This window comes from Agaricus bisporus (genome assembly GCF_000300575.1).
Source record: "Agaricus bisporus var. bisporus H97 unplaced genomic scaffold AGABI2scaffold_6, whole genome shotgun sequence".
NCBI classification, from domain to species: Eukaryota; Fungi; Basidiomycota; class Agaricomycetes; order Agaricales; family Agaricaceae; genus Agaricus; species Agaricus bisporus.
Genome location: NW_006267369.1, coordinates 576,146 through 602,802, shown reverse-complemented (window position 1 = coordinate 602,802; position 26,657 = coordinate 576,146). Strand labels below are relative to the sequence as shown.

Sequence of the window (26,657 nt, the reverse complement as noted above, 5' to 3'; positions counted from 1 at the left end):
TTATCACACTTTCTATGTAGAAGAAATTTTGATTTTTCAAAGTCCTTTTGGCAAGCCGCGACTTTCTTTAGGAGACGATCATGATGCTTCATGCCAAGTTCAAGCTTCAACGTCAAGATTAGGAAATGATTAGTTTTCTTTCACTGTGAGATAAATCATTTATTCAACCAGACCACTTGCTACTCGACTCTTTGACTACCGACATGTTATCGCCCGCCAAACTTCGATGGCATTCGAAACTCACCGTACTGTATACCCCGCTGTGCTTTCAAACATCATTGGTATGCTTATGATCCGATCAATCACAAGCCCTTTGTCCATTCGGCAAGTAGGGTTCGGGGTCTTCAGAGTTCACGAACTTGAACTTCGAGTAATAATCCTTACCTCCGATCTTTCTCTCGTAGACCCGCAGCCCACCCTCACGCCACCTCATCGGTCGACCTCAGGCATCACATTGCATTGATATCTTGCGTTTTGTCGGATAATTGGAACAAAAGTAACACGTGTCCCCAAGATGTTATCCGGCCGAAAATGCACTTGCAACGTGTTGTGAGCGAGGCGGGATATCTTCGTGATCGCGAACGAAGGAGCGGTCATTTGGTAAATTCAAATTGCCGTTCATCCCATATATTCTCTTCTGCATACACCACCTGCTCTTCTTTTTACCACTCTTCCAGTATAATATCCGGCAAAGGTTTCGTAAGTTATTATGCATTGTCCAGCATTCTGCGGACGCGACCTTATTCATCGCCTAGATACACATATACCATTCCGACCTCCGAGAAGTGAACTGAAGATCATGCTTCCCGTTTCTGATTTCAATTTTATGGTGGCTGGAATCGCGACTTTGGCAGCAACTGTAGGTTACAGTTATGCTCGTGGCAAGCTTACACCGACGACGTGGGTATCATCCATTTCCAAATCACCCCCTTGAGGCCCAATCATCTTCAAAAAGGACTGGATCGTCAGAGGGAGGAGATGATTTAACCCCTGTATCGCAAGGACAGGGGGCACGAGGTGCTGATCGAAGCGAGATAATGGATCCTGCACCTTCGACAGTCGTATCGAGGCCTCCAGCAGTACAAGAGTCACTGAAACGCAAGGTTCCTCACGATGGGTTTGAGGAACAAGATACCGTATGTTGTCCAATCCTGCTCGTTATTCGTATCGATTTTGAACCAATCATTTACAGAATGTTGGATACCCACATGTTTGTCATGTCACTTATGTTGTTCAGATGAAAGCAACTTATACTCGGATCTACAGAACTTAAGTAATATATATCCTCGTAAACGGCACCGCACTCCAACAGCAGGCAAAGTTCCTACAAAGGTACTTTTTGCGATTACCCCGACCAGCTACTGTAATTTGACATCCGCCTTAAGAAGCCTATTAGGGAATCGACCCCTTCCCTTTTGTCAGAAGATTCATCAGTCGAAGACTGGACTTTCATCGTGAGCTTGAATATGATTTCGCTCGTTGCGCAGATATCGATTATCATGTCCAGCAATCCAATGTCGCGGGCATCAGTGAACCTCCTCGTACACCATCACCGGGAGTAGAGACTGCAGCCGCACATACACCTGCAACTGAAGCCATGGATAGCCCCTTATCGTTCCCGAGTCCGATTCCGACCCGCGAAGACAGTCCTGTTAGGGAAACAACTCCCCTGGTTGAACCCAAGGAATCTATCGAAGAGAAGGCTTCCGCTGTAGATAGAGAAACACCCCAGCCCACGACCCTTGAAGTTACTGCACCTGCTCCTGAACCTGGTGAGGAGAAACCCAAGAACGTTTTTGGCACGACTTCACCTCTGGCGTCGCACTCGCCATTTTCGCTCAAGCAGACCACCAGGTCACCATTTGTAGGTTGCGTCTTTGGTCCTTTCATGAAGCTCCTAATTTGATAATACGCTATAAGAGGACACGTGGATTTGCTGATTTTTCCGGGGATAAGTCACCATTTAGCAGGTTTACTTCCTCTCCGAATTCTCTATCAAAGCCCGCTGTCCCCGCCTGGCTCACTAACAACGATACCGAAGTGAAAGACGCAAGATTTAAGGAGGACAGTTTACCACTCGCCGCTACACATTCTACTTCAGCGGTAAAACCTATCACCAACCGTTAGTACAAGTTTTAAACCACCTTAGTGGATCCCAGCTCCGTCTGACCCGATTCTCCGTTCTCTCTATCTTCTATTGCCCATTCATTTCCACTTCCCGGGATAAACGACGGGCCGCAACACATAGACGTCACTGGAGAAGAAAATGAGAATGTCGAAATGGACTTGAAAAACGTCAAATTATTTACGAAACGCGGAGATAAACCATTTACAGAAGGCGTGGTTGGCCATCTCAAGTTATTGGCGGATCGAACGACGCTCGAAGAGCGATTGTGTGAGCTTGTCTTTTGTCCAATTTTGTTATAATTATTTCCGCTAACTTTGCGAAAAAAAAACGTACACGCAGTATTTCGCCGGGAACCTATATGGAAGGTTTCGATGAATGTTCGCGTCAATCCTCCCGTACGGTGCTCGTATGATGTTGCGGAGCATGTGCTACGGATCATAACGCAAGAACCGAAAGCTGAAGGCCTCACCGGGGAGAAAGATCCGACTTCTGAGTTAGAAATTGTCGTCTATGCAATGAAGGTAAGATTTTTCTTGCTCTTTACACGCGATTTTTCTCTAACAGTAACTTGCACGTATAGCCCAGTCGCTCGTGTTCGAAACAAGACTTTAAAGATTTTTCCGAAATGCTCCTTAAGAATCCTCGTCTGGCGCCGCCTGGTTCCGCCTGACATTTAGTATTTGATACCTTTGACCTTCAACGTTCGGCGCTCACTGTTAGAAATTTCTTTCCTTTTTTCCAAACTTGTGGACCTCTGCGAGACCACATTTCCTCTTCCTTACAGCAGTACATACCGCTTAATTACGCAAGCTGAAGTTACGTACTTATCAAATGAAATTAGGTAGAGGACCAATGTTTTAATAATTATATCAAGCTATCATGTTCACACCTAAATAAGAGATATACACCGACAGGTAATAGGAAACAACGCAATGAATCAAAAAATTTACGCGAAGACGAAGGTACATTTACACGAGGATATACGTATACCGCACGAGAGTCGAGGATGGAGAGACTTGTATCGTTCGCAAACAAATTATATCCGTGAATAAATAGAAATTTCGCATTGCAAGGTCGTTTCACCACGAATGAATTATGATTCATGACAATATCAACCGGGGTATTCAAAATAGAACAAAGAGGAGGGCTGGGAAAATAAGAGCGATCATGACTGATGCGGTTGACGTTCGAACAGCGCCGTCCGTCTGGGTATCGTTGTTGGGCGCAGCAGATGTAGATGACAGCGCAGTGGAAGACGTAACTACGGCAAGTCTCGTGGTCGCGAGTGTAGGAGAAGGAGTCATAGTAGTAAACGCAGTCGCGACAGCTGGCGGGGCAGGAGGCTGACTATCAGAGGTGGCAGAACTCTCCGCAGACGGCGGCACGCCGGCACTGGCAGGACCTGAAGGAGACACAGACTGGGAGGAACCCTCGAGACCACCAACACCCCAAGCAATCTTTTCACCAGAAATTGGTTGAACTGCATTGGCGGGAGGAGTCGATTCGCCGTTTGGTCCTGCGATCGTAAACCGTGTAGTCCAAGCTTTGTCCGTGGTTTGAAGAGAAGTAAACTGGTAAAAGTAGATAGCGGAATTGAGTGTGACCTAAGGCATGGGATTCGTTTTGTGAGATGACTAGTGTAGTTAGCTATGAGTAGGGAAACTGGGCGCACGTCAGGGCAGGTAAATGAGTGTTGTCCGTCGATAGAACCATCAAACGTGGTGCCAAGAGCTGATGAAGGTTGAGCCAAATGAAAGTTAAGTTTCTTAGGTATGAAAAATCACTCACTCATGAGTTGAACCATGTTGAAATTGTCACCAGTCATAAGCTCGATGCTCATCGATTTCCAGTCGTCCGACCCGTCGGGGTCAGCATTCCAAGAAATGGGACACATTTGACCTTCATTGTAGACTGCTCCGGGGGAGGGTTCACTAGGTTTAACGTCCGCGCGAGCCAGGAAAGAAGATGCCAAGACGGCGATGAGAGAGAAAGCTGATAGAATCATCCCTACCAGAAATTGAGTGAAATTAGAATGCGGAAAACAGAAAGCCTACCTTGATATAAAGAACGACAGAGTAGGTTTCAAAGAGTGTGGGGATAGCGTACTGTGGGGGAGGATGGCAAACCTTTGTGGCTGACGCGCTGACGCCCGGGTAGTGCCTTGCAACGTGACAAATTCAGTTGTCAAATTTCAGACTGGTGCCAATCACTCAGCACCGCCTGCCGCCCTGATCCTTCCAAGCAGTATCGCCTGTACTTATCCCATGATTGGCTATCCCCTAATATCTATGCACCCTCTGCCACTGATTCGTAAACTTGATCTTTACCAAGCATCGGGTTTCGAGGCTGTCTAAATTTTCCACGTTTCCGTTGGTAACTAGCCTACAGACGATGGGCATTCGAAAAACAACGGCGCCCACCGTCGACCGAATTCTAACTACACGGTCGCGAGGTGGTGACCTAACATCAGGGACTACTATATATCTTCTCTGGCACGGATCCAGGTATCTCGCCAGGCAGCACTGGTTTAGATTACATCAATCACTGCCCAATACTCAAGTAAAGGTCCAAGGGTAAATAAGAATTACATGGGACCAGCTAAGGCTATGTATATGTCGTGAAACATTCAACTCAAGGAGGGTGCTGATTGTGACACATTGATAGCGCATCGTGCGCTAAATAGATGGGACAGCAAAGTAAGTTTCACTTGACCTAGGGGACAGATGCACATCACGAAGTATTTCATTCGGTTAAAAAGGCGTTACGCACCGTACCGCACACCTGATAGCTGCAGCGGATAGCTTTCGGGGTTCCATCATCGAGACTGAAGGATCTCCTGTATACGTTTCTCATGCCAACGCGCATCCAGAGAGCTACAAGAGAATTTCCCCTGACGCAGCATCGGTGAAATGACGCGCCAAAGGGCAGTACATACATCAAGGAATCCCAAACGCGACTGTGGTAATAACTGATGAGTTGGCAGGGACGAGGTTATTCCTTCCAAGTTCTATAATCAATCTTTGAATGCCAAGAGTGTCTAAGAGAATATGTATGTAGTAATAAGTCAGTAGGGAGACATTTTACAGATGACAAATTAACGAGGTCGACGAAACTCTGGGTCGATAGTTGTGAATGGGTTGCTTTCAACCCGTCAAGCCCTAAACTCAGTGGCAATTTGGTTCTGCCCCCGATTCAACCAGGTGAAATCCTAATTACGATTTACAAGCTTTTCACCGAAAGCGTTCAATCGACGTTAAAGATAATACTATAATTTAAATTGGTATGAGAGCTCATGACTGCTCATAAACTGTAGGCCAAAAAGTTTTTCCGATAAATCTCCAAAATCGTGATCACTTGAACGTGAATATCCGGTCGTAATAGTACGGTAGTATCTGCCTAGATGAGGTTTCTTGATTGGCTATAGCTCAGAAGCTCGAGCATCAAGCTCTGAGCCCCAGGTTTGATTCAGCATTTGATTGTCTTTCAACTCAATTTCAAATTCAGGTAACAATACGATCATTGATAACCGCCGTATTATATTCCCACGACAATAATCTAATTATAGAACAATTAAATCATATCGGCGAATTCCGACGCGACCGTCCAGGACTGGACGGTCTCTTATCTCTTCCTCTAAACCGAAGTGTATGCTTCCAATATGGGTAACACTGAGGAACTGGGTAAGTAATTGTGCTTTTTAAAGAACAAGCGCTGAAAGATTCGTAGCTGGACTTGATCCAAGGCTTGACTTCTTTGCTGGCACAGTTGCGGTATGTTGGTCCATGGTCATACCCAATAATAATACTAATGATCGACAGGGAATGGCAGGTTTAGTCGTCGGATTCCCATTTGATACAGGTATGCATGTCGTGTGGAATTCGAAGTGCTTAACACTCCATCCAGTCAAGGTCCGTTTCCAAAATCCGGAAATAGCTAGGAAATATTCTTCGACTTTCCACGCAGTCACAACTATAATTAAAGAGGAAAGATTTATTGGTTTGTTCAAAGGGATTACCTCGCCATTGGTATTTACCCTCCATAAATTGACCACAAGGACACCCCCTAATAAGATATCCAACTCAAGGCTTCTGTTGCACTCATGAATGGGCTGGTTTTTGCATCGTATCGATTCTTTATGAAATTACAACTCGAAAATCCCGAATCGGTGCCAACTCTCACCCAGATCACGCTGGCAGGGATAGGAAGCGGCATTGTGTCTTCGTATGCTCTCGAGCTAACCTTGACAGTCGTCGATCATCTTACCGCTCTCGTCTAGCGTTGTCACCACACCTGTGGAGTTAATCAAAATACGCCAACAGTCAATAATGACATCAACCACTGTTCGTTCTGTGGCTTTGCAATTATACCGAGCCTACGGAATTCCAGGACTTTATCGGGGACTCACGGCAACCGCCTTGCGTGACTGTGGATATGGGGCCTATTTCTTCGCTGTAAGTCGGACCCAGGAGCACCTTCGTCACACACTTTGATGATGAGTTTGTAGTATGAGGCAACCTGTCGGTTATTTGTTAAGCCTTCGGTGCCACAAAACCCTGCGGATATTCCATCAGTTCTGAGGGAGATTGGGGGTAACGCCGAAGAGCTTTCCTGGTCGGTCCTCTTGCTAGCGGGTGGAGTGGCAGGATTAGGTTTGTTCGCTATATGGACGGTAGGGCATGTAACTAAAGATCCGTTCTGTATACTTTTTAGCCGGCTGGTTAGCCACTTTCCCGTTTGACGTCATCAAGACTCGGATTCAAGGAAGCTCTGTTGAAACGCAAGGAGTCTGTTCTACAACGTCGCTCCTAAGTGGTGACCCGCATTCTCCACACAACCTGGGTAAAACGAACCCGTTTAGGAGCACGTTATCCACTGCCTTGTATTCTTACAAGACGGAGGGTTACCAAGTCTTTTTCCGAGGTTTAATGCCCACCCTGATTCGGTGGGTCGCAGTTACTTTCAACATGGCTTCAACGCGGTGTTAACATGTTGTTGTTTCCATGCATGAATTTTTGATTCTTCTCTCCTGTGTTCTGACTGTCGATTGTTACACGTTTTGACAGGGCTATTCCAGTCAACATGGTCACATTTGCGACGTTTGAAGCCATCATTCATGGCTTGTCCTGACTGCTATCTAGGCAGTACGCTCTAAACACCATACCTTTGACAAAGGCTCGCCCCGAGCTCTGCGACCTTTCAATCTCTTTCGGAATAATAGCAAATATATATGTATACGCAGCTCTCATGCCTTGACCTAAAGCATACCCAAAAGATGATCGGAGAGGGCCTGGACCCAACACTCCATGCTGTTCCACAACGACTTTTGGCTATCATCATGACACCCCAAACGAACCGTTCGTACATAAAACCAAACATCCGGTCTGTCCGTTGCATACACAGCTGAACTGGTGCATCGCTCGGTCAATTTACTTTTATGAGCCGGAACGACGGCATGTTGGGCGAATTAGAATAAGCGTCGCTTTTACTTGGGTCGAGACCCTCCCATATCTTCATGCCATTGTGACTCTGCAAGTTTGGGTGAGGCCCTCACACCTTCACACCTCGTTTTGAATGCTCTTGGACTGAAGATCGTACCTCTTCTGACAACCACTAGTCAAATCTAAGCTTGCCCGTCCGTCTTAGGTTGAAGGGAGGCCAAGGCTCGTCCTTAAGCAAAGTTAGAGGAACAGTTCGCTCCGGGCGTCAGTATGACCAATCCCTCCGTTGGATGCTTATGAGCTGCTGTCCTCGAGCCTAGGGGTTCCTATCTGGACAAGCTCGAATATTCCTCAGTTTGGATGCTAACTGTAAGAGCCAGATCAGAGCCCCAAAACTCTGTGCCGATTACGCTTGCGAACATACTTAGGGTATGGTCCAGGCGTTTCGGTCAGTTTCGCTGAGTCTATGATTCATGAACAAGCTGGCTTATCAATTTCCTTTAGATCCACTGATGACAGTCCTCATGAAAACCAATGACTAGCAGGATAAGCAAAAAATCTAATGTTGAACACTCGGATGGCCATCTTTCTTGCCCTCATCTTCATCCTCCAAACTTGTAGTCTTTTCACGAAGGACCAAGCAAGCTCCCTTGTCCGCCCAGACCTCGGAATAAACAAGGTGACCACCATCTAGGTCTTATCACCCCAGTCAATTGTCTCTCTCATCAATGAAATCCTCGAGTCACCTCAGCTAACTAGGGTCGAGAACGATGACTCTTAAGTTCAAAATCTCCTCAAGGCCAGAACTTGACGTACTCATTGTCACAGCACCTTAGGGTCTTCATGATCAGGCAAATCGTTTACTTGCGAAAAGTATAACTGAGTTCTTCCAAGATTTCCGGAAGCTCGACGCGGTATTCTTGGTAAATCCAGGATTCGTCAAAAAATATCCATTTGTTCTCAACAAATCAATTCGTCGCTGTCGCTGTCGAACTCGAGGTGCCAATGAGGTGCGTCGCTCTCGTTTGATTGATCTCAGGGCAATCCTCCATTCAAAAATATTCAAACGAACTGATCATGACCAATCATAGACAAGGTCGGTGTTGGAGGGGGGTTGATTTCAATTTATCTTTCGCGTTGCGATTGGCTAGAAACGAAACAATTATACTTGGCCCTAAACCATCTGATCAAAGGTTTATTATATTGTACAGGTGAGTACTTTGAGCGGCTCGTTTGCTTTGCGCTTTTTTATGGTGCCCTTAAGCGACGCAGCACAATATTGACTTATTAGTGTTTTATTCATGTTCGCGTGGCGACGTGACAACTTTCATCCGGCTCCTGAGATGATATTTTTGACCGAATACGGACTGCGGCTACCGGATATGAAAGGGGCGTCCTGTTCGGATGGGGTCTAGATCCGACTAGACTGGTCTTCCGGAAGAGAAGCACGACCTGTGTCGCTCGGAAAAATTGCCGTATGAGGTTAGGCTCAAGTCATGAGTGTGTTCAACACAACGAGGCAGTGGTGCGTCGACAGTCATATAAGGCTGAGGCTCCGTATTCTGAAATCCGCATCATACACTATGATTACACTCCAGAGATACACTCAGAAAACATACACCTCTACTAGCAATGCAAAATAAAAAGACGTAGGACGAGGAGGAGAAAGGATTCGATGCTGAGAAAGAAAGGTTCGTTATTTTTTGCGTGCAAATGGCCCAGAGAATAATATATAGAAGACTAGAGTTTTGATACCCGCAACACCCAAGATAAACAGCAGAGATAGGAATAGGCGACGTCACAGAAACTGAAATCAAGAGAGTAAATAAGGAGGTGAGTAGGAAGACCACCCAAGCTTGCGAAGGTATAGTCGGTAGAACAATGGAGCGGGAGGTCAATCGTCTTGTTCCATGTCTTCGTCTTCGTCCTCATCTATCCCAGCACCTTTTACGATTTCGGCTAAACGAAGATATTTATCTTCCTCTTCCTTGTTCTTCGTCAAATATGCCACATTCGCAAGAGAGACGTAACCTTCCTCAAGAAGACGAATGCGCTCCGCTTTCTCAATTTCTGTCTCTTGTTGCCGTCGTAGGCGGGCTGCGAGCCCTGAAATACGTCGCCTCTCACTTCGGGTGGTGGGCGAAGCCTCCGTATCTGGTTCGGCGGGCTGCTTTTCTCGCACCCGAGCACTCATATTGCCTTCCTGTGTGTTTTCATCATCCTCACTCTCTTCGCCCAACTCGATTTCGCGGCCCGTAAACGTGTATTCATGTTCGCCAGAGCACTCATACTCATATGCTATCTCAACGTCCTCTTTCTCTCCGGCCGGTAAAGGTTCATCCTTAATACGCGATATAGCACTCTGAACGAGCTCGATACCTCGCTCCAAGGCCTGTCTTGCCTCCGCAGCTTTTTTCTGGCGAGTCGGGGTAATCTGGTTGGGTTCGTCATCACCATCTTCTTCCATCGTTCCCTCAAGGTCTTCCGCAATGCTACTACCAATGAGAACCCACGCTCGTCCATGCACGGTTTCAATTTCGCCATCACCAATACTCTCGGTGACATCGCGAACATCCTGGCTGGGCGAAGGAAGACGCGATAGGTGCCTATGAACTTGTGTATCATGGTGGGGATGAGCGAGTTTTATTTGAGAGAATATGGATTCAGCGTAAGAAAACCATTCCTTCCGTTCATCATAGTCGTTCAGTTGCTCAGCAGCCAATAGGATGGGGTAAGCGGTATCATACAATATCCTAGTGCGAGTGAAGAGGGAGGCAGCGGTATGTTTCATATCAGAAGGTAGGAACGGTGACCCAGCATGACGCGGCATATGAAACATGCCTCTGGAGATATGATCTCTGGCTTGCTGGAGAACGTCGTCGGGTGTCGCATCTGCCAGTGCCATCCGGCGAGAGATGGGTGGCCGACGAGCGATTATGATACTGAGAGGACTATCGGTAGGCCAGTCTAGCTCTTCATCCCAGATAGTGCCCGTCTTCAGATAGTCGGAGTTTACGGGGAACGGAGATGGAAAATACTGCGGTTCAGGGGGTGGTGGAGGGTTGGTTTTGTTACGTTCCAGCATGGCATCCGCGAGGGCCGCGAGGCTTCTGCCCCACATGATGGCCATGAGCCAGTCCTCGCGCGGTGATACCACGCGATCCCAGGACACGCCGCTGCCGTAGCTCGAAGTGCTGGTGTTTCCAAAGAAACGACTCGGGGAGTTCTCACCAGTCTCAAAAATATCAAGGGCTGCGATCCAGTACGGAATTCCGCTAGAAGGTTCCCCAGGCTCAGCATGTTCTGGATGCGAGCTTATACAATTTCCGAAAAATAACAATGTTGTGCCGAGCAAAGTATAAAAAGCCGTCGGGAGGTCTGCTGATGCACTGGGAGATTCGCGCCTGGGTGGTGTTAGACCAAGGGAAAAGGGGAACAACAAGCTAAGCCACTCACATTTTCAGAATGAATGACTCGGTCCCTGCTGGAACTCTGGATTGCTGCTGATTTCTTAGATCATTAGGTCGGGATGGAGCGGCAAAAAGGATGGATGGATCGTCGAAGGAGAGCAGGAATCGATGACATTCGCTCAGGACGCCCCTGAGTGCTTTGATCGTCTCAATACTCCTAGTTTCTGCAAAGGAAACTCATCGGTGTCGTTGCCCGGGAGCTGACCCACTCGCCAACTTACCGAGATAGAGGGAACAAGCATTGCTGAAGAGATGCTTGAGATCAAGCCAGTCCTGATAGCCGAAGTGGGAGGTGGAAGGAAGATCATGATGCTGGCTGGTCGAAGATGAGGACGCCATGAGTGACGAATAGGTCGTTTGGTTTGCGAGGTCGATGTTGTTGAAGGAAGAGATTGACTGTGGAATTGCGGAAAGGCTGGCCTGGGGGTGGTGCTGCTGGTGCTGTTTGGTCACGAGTGGACTTGCACGCATTGTAGTACCGCCGAGGCCTGTATGTATCTGAGTCTGGCTGCTCGCCGGAAGTGTTCATCATAGATAAATAAACGAACAGAAGTCGCGGTCGCCGCTGTCAATCCCTGCGAACTGTCGTTGTTCTCCCAGCGCGCCGAGTGGCGCCTGAGACTGCATGGCGCGGCGGGCCTTTAAGAGGCCGAGGGGGCGGGGGCGCCTGACGCGGGTGGAGATGGGTAAGTTCTGGTTTCGGGTGTGTGAGGACGGGGGCATATCTGCGATGCGGCAGGGGAAGGAGCTGGAAGAGAACGAGATTGAGACTGGAAACGGCATTTCGAACCTCTGCCTCTGCGAGGAATAACAGACGATAACAATACGACCCACCCCTCCTGGGGAGCTTTCCACCAGAACTGCCTCCTTCGATATTTATTCATGCCGCGCATCTATGGACCAGATCAATACAGGTCTAGAAACTCGCAAATTTCGTATGACGCGCGTGTCCCCGACCCTCCCTGCCGCCGGGCCATGACCAATCCGGCTCAGCTTCCAATCTTCACAGGTCTAGACCAGATCCCAGATTAACTAGTTTATATAAATGCCTTTCCCTAGTAACAATCCATCACGCTACAGGCGTCGCCGACCCCCTTTTCCCCATTTCTCTATTAAAAACTCGGTCATGTATTCGTATAGTTCTCGGTAAGCTCCCCGTCGGTTAATGCCATGATCACTGTACACAGAAGATGTCAGAACAATTCATATTTACTGACCCCACCCTGCGCAGCCAATCAGAAGGCCCATAGCGGGGTCTAGAACAAAGCATGCGCGGTTCCACAATGCTTACCTGTCAGGAAACATTCTGAACCTGAACCGCCGCACGCGAGCTTTGGTAAACATATCCAGGAGGTGTGCACTATTCGCGAAATGCACGTTGTCATCGCCGCTTCCGTGTGCAAGCAAAAAGTCAATGTTGTGGAACCCAGTCACATTCGATATCGACGCATTCACATATCCGTTGGGATTGACGTCAGGCAAATTCATGTATCGCTCCGTATAGATTGAATCTGTGGAACAAACATGAATGTCAGCATGAGAACAGTCTGCGGATTGGGGTAGCTTGCCATATAGCCTCCAGCTCGTTACAGGCTGATAATAAACATATCAGTACTAGTTCAATTTATAAATCAAAAACAAATTAAATGGGAACGAGATAATGGCCAATGAGCACCGCGGATAACCGCACCCCTGAGGTAGGAACATACGGGTTCCAGCACGGGGAAGGATTGATCAATATTCGCCTTGAATAAAACCAGCCAATTAGAAGCCACATCGCATAGCAGATGGAACGGTCTAGACTGTGTGACCGGAGCTATGGACCAACGCGAGCCAACCTGGACTCGTGATGGAATGATGCCCGTTGCGGAAAGATTTCCTAGATCACAACCAACCAACAACAACCAAGCAACGGATGGAGGTTCAATACATCCGACGAAATCGCAAGAACAGCGCCCCAACTCGTCTCCAGCAAGGCGGAACTGTCAGAACCAATGAACTCCAAGGGGGACATCCGTAAATCCAGAAGAGTTTTGGTCCGGACGTCCAATCAAAGGCTTTCGCGCAAAAGCTTGGAAGAGAAAGTGCCAAGTGTTTTTGACCACTCACCGCTACTGCCATAGCCAAGGAATGGATTCCGGCATTGGCCTCGGCCACTTTGGAACTCATAAATCCGCCGTATGACTTGCTCTATGGTAAGTCCCGGTCAACACGAGGAAGAAGAGAACCTACCCAGCCCCAGATGCCAATACGCGTTGGGTCAACGTACTTCTTCGCAGCCCAGGCCCTATAGCAGTGATTAGACTATTGTCTTGTGTCAAACGGAGACAGCTATAAATGACAGGTCTCGTTACACCAGCAGTTCTAGCCGCGTAGTGAATGGTCATTGCAAAATATGAAATTTATCATACGCCAGTGAAGGTCTAGACGTTGATATGGGCTCTTTTGCCAGTGATCCATGATCCACGCACACACATTTACACCATGCTGCTTGCACGACGACTCGTGCAGGAGAAGAACGTCAATAACAGCACCACTTACCTAGCAGCAGCCAATTGATCCGTAGTCTCCCAGAAACCAAGGTTTCCTTTCACTGGGTTCCTCAGTTCACGCCCTTTGAAACCAGTGCCACGACCATCCACAATGACCACGATGTAGTCAAGACCACACGCGAGGTAATCATGCCAATCGCGACTGAACTTGAGGTCCACCAATTGAGATTGGGGTCCGCCATATCTAAGGGCGAAGAGAATCAGTTAAATAAACGCGAATTATTGATCAGTCCACGCGTCGTCCACTCCGTGGATGGCAAACAATAGGCAAGTCATATGAAGAAAACGTGCTACATTAGGTAGGTGGTCATAAAAGCACTGAGGAAAAATTTCCCTTGATGAAACCGCGATGTCGGTATCCAAGTCCGAAGTCAGCACCTAGAGCAATCTAGGCAAGCGGTGGATATGCGGCATAGGGGTACAGAAGCATCAAAGCTCTTAAACATGTGCGACATGGTATCGTGAACAAGTTTGTGAACTGGTCCGCTTGGCAGCTATGTCTCTGTTCGTCCAATCAAATGAAGCAGCATTCGTTCACTGACATAGCCTTTTGGGGCATACGATTGGATCGAGAGGCCTAGATCACCATCCAGGCCAAACAGCAACCGAGTGGCGTGCGTGACACATTCTTCAACGAGAAAGAGAACTCACACTCGGAAAAGGACTGGGTATTTTGTTCTACCCGAGTCATCCATTCTAGGCGGTCTGATTTCCTTGACATTGAACTCTGGTAGTATTATCAACAATCAGTTGACCACTCTCGGCCACGAAAGATTATCATACCATAATCATCATTGATAAACACGGAACGAGTTATTGTCGCCGCTTCGTATTCCCTTGTCACATTTTGTAGTCGCTCATTCGTGGTCAGTGTTAATTCAAAATCTACTTGAAGCTTCAGTTAGATCGAGATACTAGATATCAAAATTTGCCTACCAGTATCATCAGTTCGGAGAACTTTTTGCCATGGGACTTGGGGTCCATTATAGCTCAATACATAGAAACCGGCTTTAGGGGAGAAGTCAGCATCATACCATGACGGCGTCAATGTATCAGTTAGCGCGATTGGTTCCACCGTATCCGGCGAATCAATGGTTGGAATGGGGACAGAGTAGATATGACGTTCTATCGACGAAGGATTGGCCGCTTCAAAATATCTGGATAACGTCAAATGAGTTCTACGCGACCCTAGAGGGGTTCGAGACTCACATAAGGCCCTTCTCCATATCGACGCCTTTGATTCCGCTGGTAACTTCCCATTGGCCCGCCGTCAGAAAGCGAGGTGAACCGGAGTTTGCGGGGCTGAACAAAGCAATGTGGTTATAACCTTCCGGCGAGGGGACTATATCAAAATACGCATTAGCTCCCGAGGTTGTTAACGACGTCGAAAGAGGGTATATATTCTGATGCTGCTCGGAGGGGACGTTGAGCGTCAACTTCGATGAAGTAAAACCGATAAACTTACATTCTCTATCCATCCCTCGTCGCCTTCTTCACCATCCTTCCCAAGTTTTCTTGCTACACGCCCGAAAGTCCTTGAATCACTATCAGCGGCGCCAAGGTTGAAGGCGATGACGCTTCCGCTGTCCGCATTTCGATTAACCTCTTTAACGAGCAGGGTTGCATTCCCGACCCAAGCAATTTCTGAGATAATACTGTCGTTCGCCGGTTTGCGGTTCTCCCAGTCCAAGGTCAGGGTCGCGTGCTCGATAGGTAAATCACCGAAGGTAGCGGTTTCAGAGTCCTCTAGATAGAGACCAAGGTCGAAGATGTGGACGGATACGAGAGGATTTGGGTATCCGGGTTTGGGGTATCTCACAACGGTATCAGTAGTATATGGGATGACTGCATCCGAGTCATCTGTTGGATTATAGACAGGGAACGAGAACTCGGGAACGATGGTTTCATCAAAGGCCAGGAAAGCCAACTTGTTGGAATCTGGTGACCACCATAGAGCAAAATCACTCTCGAAAACTTCTTCCTCGTATACCCAGTCAGGTACGCCATGGAACAAGGTTGCATTTCCCGACGCCGTCACACGTATAGGTTCAGTATCCGGTCTACAAAACTTGTGAGTCCATTATCATGGCAAACGTTAAATGCGTACGAGGCATCCGGCAAAATATAGACATCATTATCTATGACGTAGGCAATAGCACTTCCTGTGGGTGACCAGGCAGCATACGCCGTCTTCGAGGGATTGGTAGGTGGAATTATTGGATATGTGGTTTTTGCTTGAATATCATGCACATAATAATTCCCGAAATTGGAGTGGCGCCATTGCTAAAACGTGAGATATAAAATCACTGGCGACACAGGAAAGAGAGCTCGTAGATTCTAACCTTTATTCCGTCAGCTTTGAGGAGAAGGCGTGACATGTCTGCCGAAAGTTGCCATTGGTAGTATTGAAGTTGTTGTCCATGCTCCTACAAATCAATTAATGCCTTGCGTAATCCCAGTATACTCGAGAACTACGTTTTTTATCTCACTGTTAACAACAAGGCGCTTGGTGGAATTCGTCATGAGATCAACCAACATGATAGAGTCATCCTCTTGGATAGCATATACGCCATCGCCAGCTGGTCAAAGAAAAAAAGTTACATTCCGGACAGCACATATAAGACAAGGAAAGAAATGCCTTCTGGGACCCAGCGAAGGGACCTCCTGCTGGAGGCGAAAGTACCATTAAATATATGATCCATGGTAATCTTTTTGAAGCCGGGCGAATGGTAAAGAGCACTTCCGGTATAAGAATGAGCAGCAATTATGCCAATGAGTGCAGCGAAGGCGATTAAAGCGACCACAAGATAGAGTACACTCCTTAGATTTGTTCGCCTCTGCAAGATTGCCTGTTTATGAACAATGATCTATGGCTTGGTCGAGTACGCACATCGTGTAAGGGGAATGTAGTTGTAGACCCTCTGGCTCCGACTTGACCGCGCTCTACGATGCCAGGCGAAGAAGGACCTTCCTTCTGCAGCAAGGAGTCCTGATCTGAGAAGTCGTCATAATTATTGTTGTAGTATTTTGAATTGCGACTGTGAGCGTCTTTGGTAGGACTTTCAACCTCGTCCTCGGAAATGAGCGAATACGTGTCTGGCGGCATAGGTGTGGCTAAGGAGAAACGCTAAAACGCTGTATTATTGCCACCATCATTGTCCAACCAAAAATGGAATAGTCCACTTGGCGCCAGGTTTCGCTCTTTCCCCACGACCGCCACAGCCTTCCTGAATGGTTCCGTGAACCCAACGACATGGCACCTCAAAACTCAAATTCGAGCAATGGCAACTGGGATCCCGCTCTATTGGTGTCCCAGGCAGGTCTTATAACACGTCGTCGCAGCTTACGCTGGGCCGCTGAATTTCTATTAAGATTGTGTCGATGCAAAGCCTACATTATCTGACAATATCATTATTCGTCGTTCCTTTGCTCAACTTCTTCGCCGAACCGTCATCCTTGGCTTATGAAGGAGGTGCTGCCAGTGTTGGTGGGTACCTTGTGTCAGCAGAACCGAATAGGAAAACTAATGGAACCTTGTTCTTAGGTATGGTGATGGACTGGCGAGAAATGGCGGGAAAGCCAACCATTCGCGGCTTGAATGGGACATCATACGGCTATGTATGGAGTGACGGCAGAAAGATTGCGTATGGTTGGAAGGACGACCAATGGAGTGGCCGAACAGACCCTCTGAGGGCCTGGATAATTGCAGTCTGCTGGCTCCTTGCTTGTGGAGCGGAGTCCGTTCGCGTTTACTCTCCTCCCGATAATTAGGCCATTGACTGGATTCACAGCATCTGTTTTCTCTACAGCCTGGTTCGACGTCCTCGACTCATTCTTGACTTTGCTTTGACACTCGTCTTCAACCACCTTGTCTTAACCATTTACTATTCCGCCTCGATACCGACTTCAATCTTCTTTTGGGCAATTATGGTTGGTGGTGCTGCCATCACCATCGTCATCGCAGAGCAGCTATGCGTCAAACGCGAAATGAAGGAAGGCCTGAGCATAGGTCCAACTCCTGGGGACGAAGAGGTCGGGGAAGTAGAGTTGGAAAGCTTGATGCAACGGAGAGATTGATCTCGTGGCGAAGCTAGCAGTGAGTGTCATTTATTCCGAATTTGAATACACATCAACCTGGATCAGTAAGTCGACAGTACAACAACATCTCGTTACGTTGTGACCTGGTGCAATCCCAGTCAAATTCCGGAAACGCTACTTAGACGCATAGGAGATGTTAGATTCTGGTGGGTTTTGTCAAGCATCAAGCGGACATGAGCAAATCCGATATTCACCGTGGTCCCTGATCTCGGGCTCGAAATTTTGCTATCATGGCTGCCGACTTCAGAAAACTTTGTCCCACCGACCGCTGCTCTATTACTAATGCTATCAGACTATTAGTGTCCGCTCTGGATCACGAAAAGCATATTTGACTTACTAGCTCCAGCTTCATAACACCTCGTATTTCATTGGGCTATGCAAGCCTAGACATTACCGCCTCAGCCACTTAAATCGCCACTCTATTCCCGGTAAAGATTGCGGTGGCCCGGATAATACATGATAGATGATGGCATTTGGTTTCAATTTTGTACTCCACTGTAACAGCCCATTATTCCGCAGTTACAGCGCACCCGAATGTTCAAACCGATATATCCGTGTTGCCTTCGTATAAAGCCGACACACTTTGTTTGGTGTGGTGTATGTGCCATGGCCATTCAGGAGAACTTGCTGAGGCAAAGCTCGCCGCACCTTGTCTTCGAGGGCGCTTCGTATTACCAACGAGTCTGAAAAGTGATTAACTATGTCTAGTGGCGTAACCGGAACAAAGTCATCAAGTAGTAGCTGAAGCTCGAGCAGACGACAGCTCTTCGACCCACATAACATCGCGTGAATAGAATCAGGAAGTTGGCGATTCCATCGGAATTCTTGTAATGCATTTGTGTTCTGGGATTTTGATAAGATTGATCTCAAGAGCATTCGCTATGTTTAGCCGTTCTTTAATGATTTGAAAGAGCTTAAACAAAGACTATGCCACCACCAAATGTTAATGTACTAACATGCCACTTTGAGACACGAAAGAGCTGCCAGGATTTCTGGATTACACCCATTTGCGGACCATTTGAACCCTATAAAGAGAACAAAGGAAGTACTATCTACTAACAGCACAACGAATGCTCATAACGTAGAATGCAGCGCGGATATGAGATTCTACCACGTGCCGAGAATCCAGCGTGTTGGATGCTTCCAAGCGGGACATTGGGATTTGAAACGTGGGGTACAACACTCGCCTTGCGCCAGTCATGGGATTGAATCCTCGGATATTGTAGCGGAGACTGATGGGGCGGTTGGCTGTGGACTCGAGTTGGGAGTTGTGGATCCACGTCATATCCACGAGACCCAAATGTAGGCCATTAGGCCCTTACAGTACTTACGATACGAACAAGGTGTGGTTCACCGGACCGAACTCGTGCCCTTCCGTGGTCAATTCATCTGGGCCCTACTGCCGCCGGAGGGTCGATTATTGATCTTCTCATCTGGTGGATGCCTTGTAAAATAAGGTTCGGATTTACTGATCTGGAACTTTTCGAACGGGGGTCTGATTTATTCCTCTTTTTCTATCACAAGAGAATCCGGAGAAAGTCGATTTGTCTCTGCTTCCGAGAAAATGTATTGCGTTTGTTTCTGTGGAGTATATGTGAATGATTAGAACTCATCATGTTATCTCAAGTGACTACCCGCTGTCAATGGCCCGGGTTGGTGTGTGAAGAATGGGGAATGAAGTCTGCGCTTTAATTTCTTTCTTGATATGTCGACGTGTCTTTTGCCAGTGATTTAACAGCATTCTGATCATTGGACAAATCCAAAAGCTGTTAGAACGTCGACACTACAGCTTCTTTGCTAACTTGGGGTACTTGCAATCAAGGGGTGGGACTCTGCACGGTCCGTTTGACAAAATCCTATGCCGCAATGGCAGGCTCGATTGTACATGTACAATTTGCAAAGGGTACGCCATCATACGGCGGGCTATACACAAATGCCGGCAACCCTCGGTGTCAGCGCCGAGTTACCTACCGAGCGACTGTGCGCCAGTCGTGGCAGGCTACAGGAGATATTGAAAAGATGACTGCACTAGAAGCGATTCCAGGGCCTCTTGATGGGATTCCCAGTCAGCCAGTCCAGGGGTCAGTCGCACGGTGGCAGCCATTTATTTACTATATCTGCGGGTCTAATCGGGGATGACTCCATAAAAGCTCGAATGGCGCTACCCTGCTTCTCTATCGACATGAGGCGCTAAGAGCACCATATAAGGCCGCCGAGTCAGTAACGGGTACTCCTTCCTTCTTTTCCCTCACTAGCCCCTACCATGGACTCGCTCAAAAGCTTCTTGTCTCCCTTGAGCATGGGCACAGGTGCCATCCAAGATACACTGGTGGGTACTCGTGGCTGCTTCGCTAGGCTCTGTATTTACGGACATACAGAAACTAGTCGTCATTGGTGGCACTGTCGAGACCGCTCGCCGTGCATCAATGTCGGCCTGGAACGGTTTTGTAGACTGTGCGTTGTTCCCCTGTAGTTCTTGTTACCGCAAGTTGACATTATTCCAAGCCTTCTTCCTCACTGCGCACTTTAGTCAAGAGGACTATCCTTATGACTGGTGGGTCACACTGTCAACTTAACATCTCGACATTCACGTTTCTATAAATACATTGACAGGATTATGCACTGGCTATCGAAAGTGAGTCATCTACATTCATTTGGTATATATAGCTGCTTAATTTCGAGTCAGCAACCAGCCTGGGGACGCAGCAGGGAATTTGATATCACTACACGCACTTTGACTCGCGGAGGCATCATTCAAAACACATCAGGGGATTTAGAAGAGGGGGACGAAGATGAAGCATTGGTCCACGGGAAAAAGAAGCGTAAGGTCACATTCATTCCCAGTATAGGTAAGCTTCCCGAGAGTCATAAGCGTATGAATGACTGAATTTCCATAAAGACACCACGCACACAATCTATTACCGTGGTCATTGGCTTAGGGTGCGTTGTGGTCTGCGATACATGCTCCCATATCTTAATTCATTGCCTCTGTATATAGATCACAAGGACAAAACGCTATCCCGACCACGGTGGCTATTCCCTTAAGATCAGGTTAGATATCTCCCTTATCTTTATCCGCTCATGGCTAATAATGGATTAGTGTTGTGGCACGCAACAATGACATTTTGAAGAAACTTGTGCTCGAGGCGAAGCGCGGATATGAGAAAGATGCTGAACACCGAGTTCACATATTCCTCGCAGATACGTAAGGGTATCGCCTCCGAAAGTTAACAATCAGCTGATTAATTGACTTAGGACCTATGGTATCTGGCGTTGGAATGGCGCGCGGCAGAAGCGACCAATGAGCTCAATTGTTCTTCAACCCGGTGTGAAAGATATGATACTGACAGACTGCAAAGATTTCCTTGCATCAGAAGAATGGTAAGTCTTAGAAATCCTTTCTGCCGGATTTAGTAAATTTAAAGCTCTACTTCAGGTACGCCGAACGGGGTTAGTTAACAGCAATCACACTTCTTGTAAAATCCCATGCCTAATCACATTGATAGGGATTCCCTTCCGAAGAGGCTATCTTCTCCACGGTGTCCCAGGAAGGTAGGTCTTCGGGCTGTCAGTCGAAATTATCTGATGATTGCTAAATCTGGTGCTGGGTGTAGTGGGAAGACATCATTGATTCACTCACTAGCTGGTGAACTTGGCCTTGACATTTATGTTGTCTCGCTGTCATCGAAAGGGTAAGGGCTAGAGTCTTTAAACATGCTTCCAACTCACGAGGTGATTTCAGGATGAGCGATAATATGCTGACGACTCTAATGGGGAATGTCCCTTCTAGGTAAGGTTTATTCTGTTCACTTTTGTTGGGCAGTGATAACCGGCTATATCAGATGTATACTCCTTTTGGAAGACCTTGACGCAGCGTTTACACGCTCTGTCTCTCGTGATTCGACATCAACAGGGACACCCACTCAGACTACCACTACTTCCACCTCGAAGAGCAAAGATACTTCCGATAATGGCAACACATTGAGTCTGAGCGGACTTCTGAACAGTTTGGATGGTGTCGCTGCTGCTGAAGGCCGGTATGTCCTATCTTAAGCAATTCCCGGATAACCTGGATAATCCCATGCTAATGGTATGCATGCCCAGCCTTCTCTTTGCCACTACAAATCACATTGAGCGTTTGGATCCTGCTTTGAGTCGTCCGGGTCGTATGGACGTATGGATCAACTTCACTCACGCCACCAAATGGCAAGCCGAGGGTCTCTTTAAATGTTTCTTCCCTTCTAGGCCTCCTCCGGAAGTCCTAGAGTCAACCGAAGATGGTGGACAGGAGGACGCTTCGCAAAGAAATCTCCCTGTACCCAAGCGTAAACGTACCCAGATTGTTCCTCTACTCTCGGAGGAGGAAATATCGGAATTAGCCAAACAATTTGCTGAACATATACCGGAGGAGGAACTGAGCGTAAGTTTGTGGACGCATGGAATGATGATTTAACTCAATCTGAATATAGGTTGCCGGTTTACAAGGTTACTTGCTTAAGAACAAGACCCGCCCGCGTGAATGCGTAGAAGAGGTCGCTGCGTGGATTGTCCAGGAACGCGAAACAAGAGAAAAGCTGAAGAAGGAGAAAGCTGAGGCGAGTTATCAATGGTGACTTTATGGTGCCTAACGCTGACTATTCAAATAGCTCGAGGCAAAAGAAAAGGCCGAGAGCGAGGAAAAGGCTAAGAAAGAGGTCAGTAGAATGGTTCTAGTTCTGTCTCACTTATCTGACCCCTCATTTACAGAAGGAAGAGAAAGAAACCAAAGAGGTTTGTCTTTAATCATTGTTCGGTTTACCTGTGAATTCATGTATATACCAGAAAGCCGAGAAGGCCGAAAAAGAGAAGGCACGTAAACTCAAGAAGCGCATTGATACAATCAAGGCAGAAGCTGCCGCAGACAATGTAAAATCATCAAGCAGCTCTTCTGAAACTGACAACAGCACCGGCGCCGATGCCGACTCGGAGGAGAGCGTTACTTCCGAGGAGGAGGGTAACAAAAAGCGTTCTGATGCTGGCGTGGCTGCCAAGGAGATGTGGGTTACTGTCAAGTCGCAATGCATGGGCACGCAGACGGCGCCAGAGGAGCCTGCATCGTGAAAACCTTCTATATCGACCTGTTGACTGAATTATGATTGTCATAGGTTTCGAATTCTTGAAGCTTTGAAGCGCTGACTGACCATCTGCCTTTTTTGGCGGATCTCACCAATCCTATGCGTGGCTGCTGTTCCGTACGTTTGAGCCTCGGTTGTTTTCTTGCGTGTCTCGATGATCCAGACTCACATAGATGAGGAGCCGGTGTTTGAGTTTGAGTAGGTACATGAAAGCGCATCGTATATATTGTCTTTTTTCCAGTAATCAAAAAATTCAATATATACCTTATTTCAACAAACCTATGAGCTAACGAGTACTGTTCAAGCTGAAATTATGAATGCTGAGAAGTAAGAAATTGCTAGGGTAACATGCCAATCCGCATCTAATAAAGAGTGATTAGGAGTGTCTATCTCATGATGACTTTAAGCTAACATCAGCAAGGGTCTTAAACGCTTCTTTGTACGCGTCTAAGAGGGCTTTGACTCTCGTCCGTTCAGCTACCAATGCCTCATCCTCGTTCAACAAATCGGCGAAAAGCTCAGGCTTATAGAGGGACGAAACGAGACGATTTTGGACGTGTTGGGAAGTATGATTGACAAGGAGATGCATGATAGCCTTCGGTATGAGGTCTTGAATACTTTGTCGAACGATGTTGAAGTAGGAGGTGATAAGTGAACGAATAAGATTCGTCTCCATTTCTTCCCGTCCACTCATTGCCGAACCATCCAAAGGTGTCTGTTGTGCTTCTTGTTAGCATAAGACTGCAATTCAAAATTGTAGAACTCACCGCCTCAATATGTTTCCCAAGACTCTTCATATCAAATGCAGCGCTATTCCCATCTATTCCTCTTTTGCCAGCCATCAGGCCCAAATTGAGTGATGGTTCCGAACCCGAAATATCTCTACCAACAGGTACAAATCCACTGTCAGATGCACCAAAAGCATTTGATCTGTCCAAGCTTGAACCAGCAATAGGACCCGGTCCGTTTTGTCCAAAAAAGTAATTTAAGAATGTCTCGCGTGCACTACCAGGTGAACCGCTGGCACCTGTATGGGAAGTAGATGTAGGAGGACGATGGTGAGTATGTGAAGAGGTACGATGTGCGCGTGTTTTGGAAGAAGATCGCCTTCCAGTGCTAGCATTGATCGAATTGGGATTGGTTGAGTTGAGGGCAGTGGACGTAGATCCTGTTGTGCGTGCACGGTCATGAGATCCAGAGGCTGCTCGCCCTTCACGGGGCGGGAAGAGGCTAGAAACATTGGTGTCATCGGAGAGATCCTCATCGACATCTTCTGCAGGTGTTGCACGTCCGTTCAAAGACTCCGTAGAAGCTGGCTGTGCAAATCCGTCAGGACCCTAGACTTCAGAAGCATACTTAAACATACAGGAGGGAGAATCTGAGGTTTTGATGGTGCCGGTGCTCGTTGGGATGCGGCTGCAGTACCACTAATAAATGCCGGGTGGTTTGTATTAATGTATGCAGCTTGAATCTCGATCAGACTTTGTGCATATTCGGAGGTTGGACCGAGCCGTTCTCGAAGTAGTTCTGAAACTACTTCAACAAGCTGCGCGTGTAACCTCGGGAATCGTTCAAGCTCCTAGATATTGACGTTCAGATTGGGAAATCTAAGCCATGAACAAGAGCGAAACACATACGGAGCATGTACAGTTATGGCAAATTTTCACTAACTCCTCGTATACCAGCTCTACGCACCGTAGACTTGGAGCTTCGAGTAACTTGATTTGTGGCTTCACCAGTAGATCAAATGCAACTTCAGGCACGAACAGACTCGGCCTAGGGCCTGTGGAGTTACGAATCGCGGTGCGAATGTCATGGTTTTCCAAATTATGCGTGGCATCCAAAGAAGCCAATGCCTGACCGAACACGTCGTTGAATATGTAGTATATTCTTGCGCCGCCAGAGAGCTCTTTTGTTGAGATGTCGACTTTGGTGCCTTCGATTGATGAAACAAAGTCCCGAGCAAATTGAGTCATCATCCGTAAAATCATGGAACCTTGCTGTAAATATTGGATTCAACTCTTTGATCACGAAGAGAACAAGAGAATGAGGCTACCTGGTTTTTGTCCCCAAAAATGGCAGCGTCACCAAATGAGTTCAATTCTTGTTGAGCTTGGCCCATAAGAGTGTTCAGTCTCGCCTTCATATCTGGCAATTTGTCGCGAATATGATTCATCAGTACCTAAGAAAGCGTATGTGTTAAGAATTCGAATTTCGATCGGCTGAATTTCGACCCAACTGACCTGGTTCAAAGTCTTGGCTAGGTATCGCGTGCCGTTCTTGTGCGCGATGTTACGGTACACGGCATGATTGCGGAAAAATTCAGCCTCGCTTTCGACAGCGTCCGTCAAACTCTTTTCTACATTGATATCCTGTTGGCTCCGGTTGACGATACCAATGAACCCGAGCTTGAGGGGATAGACGCGTCCAGTAAGAATGTCCAACGCGTTAGTACCGGCATCCATCAAGTCTAGTTTTGTCAGAACGCCGATTGTACGACGGCCCTGTGGGTCGACGGAGCGTGCAAGTTTGAGGGACTCAGAATTGGCAAGGTCAACGTTGGCAGCAGAGACAGCAAGAATGACACTGAACAAGGTTTTAGGAACTCCATGCATCCTGGATTTGGACTGACAGAAACGCACCTATTCGGCTTTGATATATAGTCGACGACAAGATTTCGAATTTGCTTCTCGATGTCGCTGGGTTGGTCGCCGACTGGAATCTGAGGAATTTGAGAGAATGCAATTAAAGTATAGAAACCGAAATCATACCTTTGTTAAACCAGGCAGGTCAACCAGAGTGAGATCCAAGACGTTGGGGCTATATACTCGCAGAGATATTGGCAACCTGCTTATCCCTTTATTTTGCCCTGCCACTCGGAATGTCTCCTGTTCAATCTCTTTCCGAATATCATTGAAGTCGGTGAAGCGTTTGTCGATGTGCAGAAATTGACCCCATTCCGTATATGGAAGCGCGTTTGGCGAGGGCTCGCTAGGGACAGGTGTATGGATTAATTGGAGAACAAGCGGCCTTCGCGTCACAATTCCAGAACCTCTAGGAAGAAAATCTTTGCCGACGATCCTGGAACGTGCAAAGTCAAATCAAGGCTCGACCTGACAAAAAATTGCAGGGAATATGCTCACGTTTCCAAGACACTCGACTTTCCAGCCGATTGACTACCAACCTTGGGACAGGTATGAGACATTTTCAACAAAGTAAAAGGGGAGACAAGAACATACGACGACAATCTGGGGCATATCCAGCTCCCCACCTAAGATGTCCATGTCAACCAAAGAGCTGTATGTATTTCCGAAGGACAACTGGTCGCACCTAGGTTACTGAATGTATCCTGTAACTTGTTCACGAGTCGAATGAGATCCTGATCCATGCTGCTCGAGTTTCGGGTTGATTTTTCGTGGTCGTGAGGATGGCGGAATCCCGCGCGAGGATTGAAGTAACTTAGCTGTACAAGTGGATTCGGAAACAAGTCTCTATTTGGCCGTGTTAGGTCCTCAGGCCTCCGGTGCTAATTTCGGAAATGATACTTCACCTCCGTCATGATTCCACGCTTCCAACCGGCCGAAGTAAAGGCAAGAATCTCCTTTTCTCTTCCATCATCCAGGCTTTTCCAGCTCCGTTGACTACTGAAGCCAAACTGGCAATACAAGTCATTAACTCATTCACCGCCGCGTATATCAAATCAAAGAACTATGCGACGGGATAATCATCGATATACGCAGCATTCAAACAGTCGAAGTTCTACTGCTTCTTTCTCAAATTTCCGGTTGATAAACTCATAGTACGATCGAGCTGCTTGAAACCATGTCGCATTTGACAAGAATGTCAGCTTTATCGCG

At 47.3% G+C, this 26,657-nt stretch overlaps 8 protein-coding genes across 8 annotated transcripts; 4 read left to right on the top strand and 4 right to left on the bottom strand.

The window, feature by feature from the left end:
* Positions 1-590: 590 nt before the first annotated feature.
* Positions 591-3,007, top strand: AGABI2DRAFT_178757 (hypothetical protein). The gene is made up of 10 exons (XM_006461652.1): positions 591-699; positions 756-900; positions 956-1,136; positions 1,267-1,332; positions 1,386-1,454; positions 1,508-1,864; positions 1,921-2,122; positions 2,249-2,395; positions 2,468-2,649; positions 2,709-3,007. Exons 2-10 carry the CDS (start codon positions 800-802, stop codon positions 2,796-2,798), a joined length of 1,395 nt encoding a protein of 464 aa, XP_006461715.1. The 5' UTR covers positions 591-699; positions 756-799; the 3' UTR covers positions 2,799-3,007.
* On the bottom strand, positions 2,970-4,270 carry AGABI2DRAFT_178756 (hypothetical protein). Its single transcript, XM_006461651.1, has 4 exons — positions 4,183-4,270; positions 3,917-4,135; positions 3,801-3,859; positions 2,970-3,732 (listed from the first exon to the last, which is right to left on the bottom strand). The coding sequence occupies exons 2-4, from the start codon at positions 4,131-4,133 to the stop codon at positions 3,253-3,255; spliced, it is 756 nt and encodes a 251-aa protein (XP_006461714.1). The 5' UTR covers positions 4,134-4,135; positions 4,183-4,270; the 3' UTR covers positions 2,970-3,252.
* A 1,516-nt stretch (positions 4,271-5,786) lies between these two features.
* On the top strand, positions 5,787-7,113 carry AGABI2DRAFT_118570 (hypothetical protein; the record flags this gene model as incomplete). The annotated part of the gene is made up of 8 exons (XM_006461650.1): positions 5,787-5,808; positions 5,855-5,898; positions 5,947-5,986; positions 6,032-6,153; positions 6,213-6,349; positions 6,405-6,579; positions 6,633-6,777; positions 6,839-7,113. 8 exons carry the CDS (start codon positions 5,787-5,789, stop codon positions 7,111-7,113), a joined length of 960 nt encoding a protein of 319 aa, XP_006461713.1.
* Positions 7,114-9,460: 2,347 nt separating this feature from the next.
* On the bottom strand, positions 9,461-10,033 carry AGABI2DRAFT_151345 (hypothetical protein; the record flags this gene model as incomplete). Its single annotated transcript, XM_006461649.1, has 1 exon — positions 9,461-10,033. One exon carries the CDS (start codon positions 10,031-10,033, stop codon positions 9,461-9,463), a length of 573 nt encoding a protein of 190 aa, XP_006461712.1.
* A 44-nt stretch (positions 10,034-10,077) lies between these two features.
* Positions 10,078-16,290, bottom strand: AGABI2DRAFT_185824 (hypothetical protein; the record flags this gene model as incomplete). Its single annotated transcript, XM_006461648.1, has 16 exons — positions 10,078-10,970; positions 11,023-11,524; positions 11,585-12,213; positions 12,328-12,547; positions 12,605-12,629; positions 13,146-13,220; positions 13,269-13,323; positions 13,578-13,772; positions 14,240-14,315; positions 14,372-14,473; positions 14,525-14,745; positions 14,798-14,997; positions 15,054-15,648; positions 15,696-15,871; positions 15,931-16,014; positions 16,213-16,290. The coding sequence occupies 14 exons, from the start codon at positions 16,288-16,290 to the stop codon at positions 12,111-12,113; spliced, it is 2,205 nt and encodes a 734-aa protein (XP_006461711.1). The 3' UTR covers positions 10,078-10,970; positions 11,023-11,524; positions 11,585-12,110.
* Positions 16,291-16,780: 490 nt separating this feature from the next.
* Positions 16,781-18,253, top strand: AGABI2DRAFT_193105 (hypothetical protein). The gene is made up of 5 exons (XM_006461647.1): positions 16,781-16,904; positions 16,961-17,075; positions 17,133-17,325; positions 17,380-17,684; positions 17,732-18,253. The coding sequence occupies exons 1-4, from the start codon at positions 16,842-16,844 to the stop codon at positions 17,663-17,665; spliced, it is 657 nt and encodes a 218-aa protein (XP_006461710.1). The 5' UTR covers positions 16,781-16,841; the 3' UTR covers positions 17,666-17,684; positions 17,732-18,253.
* Positions 18,254-20,951: 2,698 nt separating this feature from the next.
* Positions 20,952-22,299, top strand: AGABI2DRAFT_70517 (hypothetical protein; the record flags this gene model as incomplete). Its single annotated transcript, XM_006461646.1, has 9 exons — positions 20,952-21,067; positions 21,123-21,136; positions 21,193-21,238; positions 21,301-21,378; positions 21,429-21,476; positions 21,529-21,723; positions 21,791-21,944; positions 22,011-22,106; positions 22,156-22,299. Coding segments are annotated over 9 exons (891 nt in total), but the record flags the coding sequence as incomplete, so codon positions are not given.
* A 206-nt stretch (positions 22,300-22,505) lies between these two features.
* Positions 22,506-26,281, bottom strand: AGABI2DRAFT_185821 (hypothetical protein). The gene is made up of 11 exons (XM_006461645.1): positions 26,131-26,281; positions 26,040-26,071; positions 25,944-25,984; positions 25,572-25,881; positions 25,443-25,522; positions 25,044-25,386; positions 24,857-24,982; positions 24,438-24,800; positions 24,167-24,379; positions 23,568-24,116; positions 22,506-23,515 (listed from the first exon to the last, which is right to left on the bottom strand). The coding sequence occupies exons 1-11, from the start codon at positions 26,186-26,188 to the stop codon at positions 23,192-23,194; spliced, it is 2,439 nt and encodes an 812-aa protein (XP_006461708.1). The 5' UTR covers positions 26,189-26,281; the 3' UTR covers positions 22,506-23,191.
* Between the last annotated feature and the right edge of the window lie 376 nt (positions 26,282-26,657).

What these genes read in the sequence shown, in the direction of transcription:
- AGABI2DRAFT_178756 (XM_006461651.1), bottom strand. Translation starts at nt 4,133, where the DNA reads ATGATTCTATCAGCTTTCTCTCTCATCGCCGTCTTGGCATCTTCTTTC. An exon ending in CAACATGGTTCAACTCATGA is followed by an intron (nt 3,860 to 3,916) that starts GTGAGTGATTTT and finishes AACCTTCATCAG; the next exon opens with CTCTTGGCACCACGTTTGAT. An exon ending in ACTCATTTACCTGCCCTGAC is followed by an intron (nt 3,733 to 3,800) that starts GTGCGCCCAGTT and finishes CCCATGCCTTAG; the next exon opens with GTCACACTCAATTCCGCTAT.
- AGABI2DRAFT_185821 (XM_006461645.1), bottom strand. Translation starts at nt 26,188, where the DNA reads ATGGATCAGGATCTCATTCGACTCGTGAACAAGTTACAGGATACATTC. An exon ending in TAGCCAAGACTTTGAACCAG is followed by an intron (nt 24,983 to 25,043) that starts GTCAGTTGGGTC and finishes ACGCTTTCTTAG; the next exon opens with GTACTGATGAATCATATTCG. An exon ending in GCCATAACTGTACATGCTCC is followed by an intron (nt 24,380 to 24,437) that starts GTATGTGTTTCG and finishes GTCAATATCTAG; the next exon opens with GAGCTTGAACGATTCCCGAG.
- AGABI2DRAFT_193105 (XM_006461647.1), top strand. Translation starts at nt 16,842, where the DNA reads ATGGCACCTCAAAACTCAAATTCGAGCAATGGCAACTGGGATCCCGCT. An exon ending in CCGCTCTATTGGTGTCCCAG is followed by an intron (nt 16,905 to 16,960) that starts GCAGGTCTTATA and finishes ATTTCTATTAAG; the next exon opens with ATTGTGTCGATGCAAAGCCT. An exon ending in AGGAGGTGCTGCCAGTGTTG is followed by an intron (nt 17,076 to 17,132) that starts GTGGGTACCTTG and finishes CCTTGTTCTTAG; the next exon opens with GTATGGTGATGGACTGGCGA.
- AGABI2DRAFT_178757 (XM_006461652.1), top strand. Translation starts at nt 800, where the DNA reads ATGCTTCCCGTTTCTGATTTCAATTTTATGGTGGCTGGAATCGCGACT. An exon ending in GGTAAAACCTATCACCAACC is followed by an intron (nt 2,123 to 2,248) that starts GTTAGTACAAGT and finishes CGCAACACATAG; the next exon opens with ACGTCACTGGAGAAGAAAAT. An exon ending in TTGTCGTCTATGCAATGAAG is followed by an intron (nt 2,650 to 2,708) that starts GTAAGATTTTTC and finishes TTGCACGTATAG; the next exon opens with CCCAGTCGCTCGTGTTCGAA.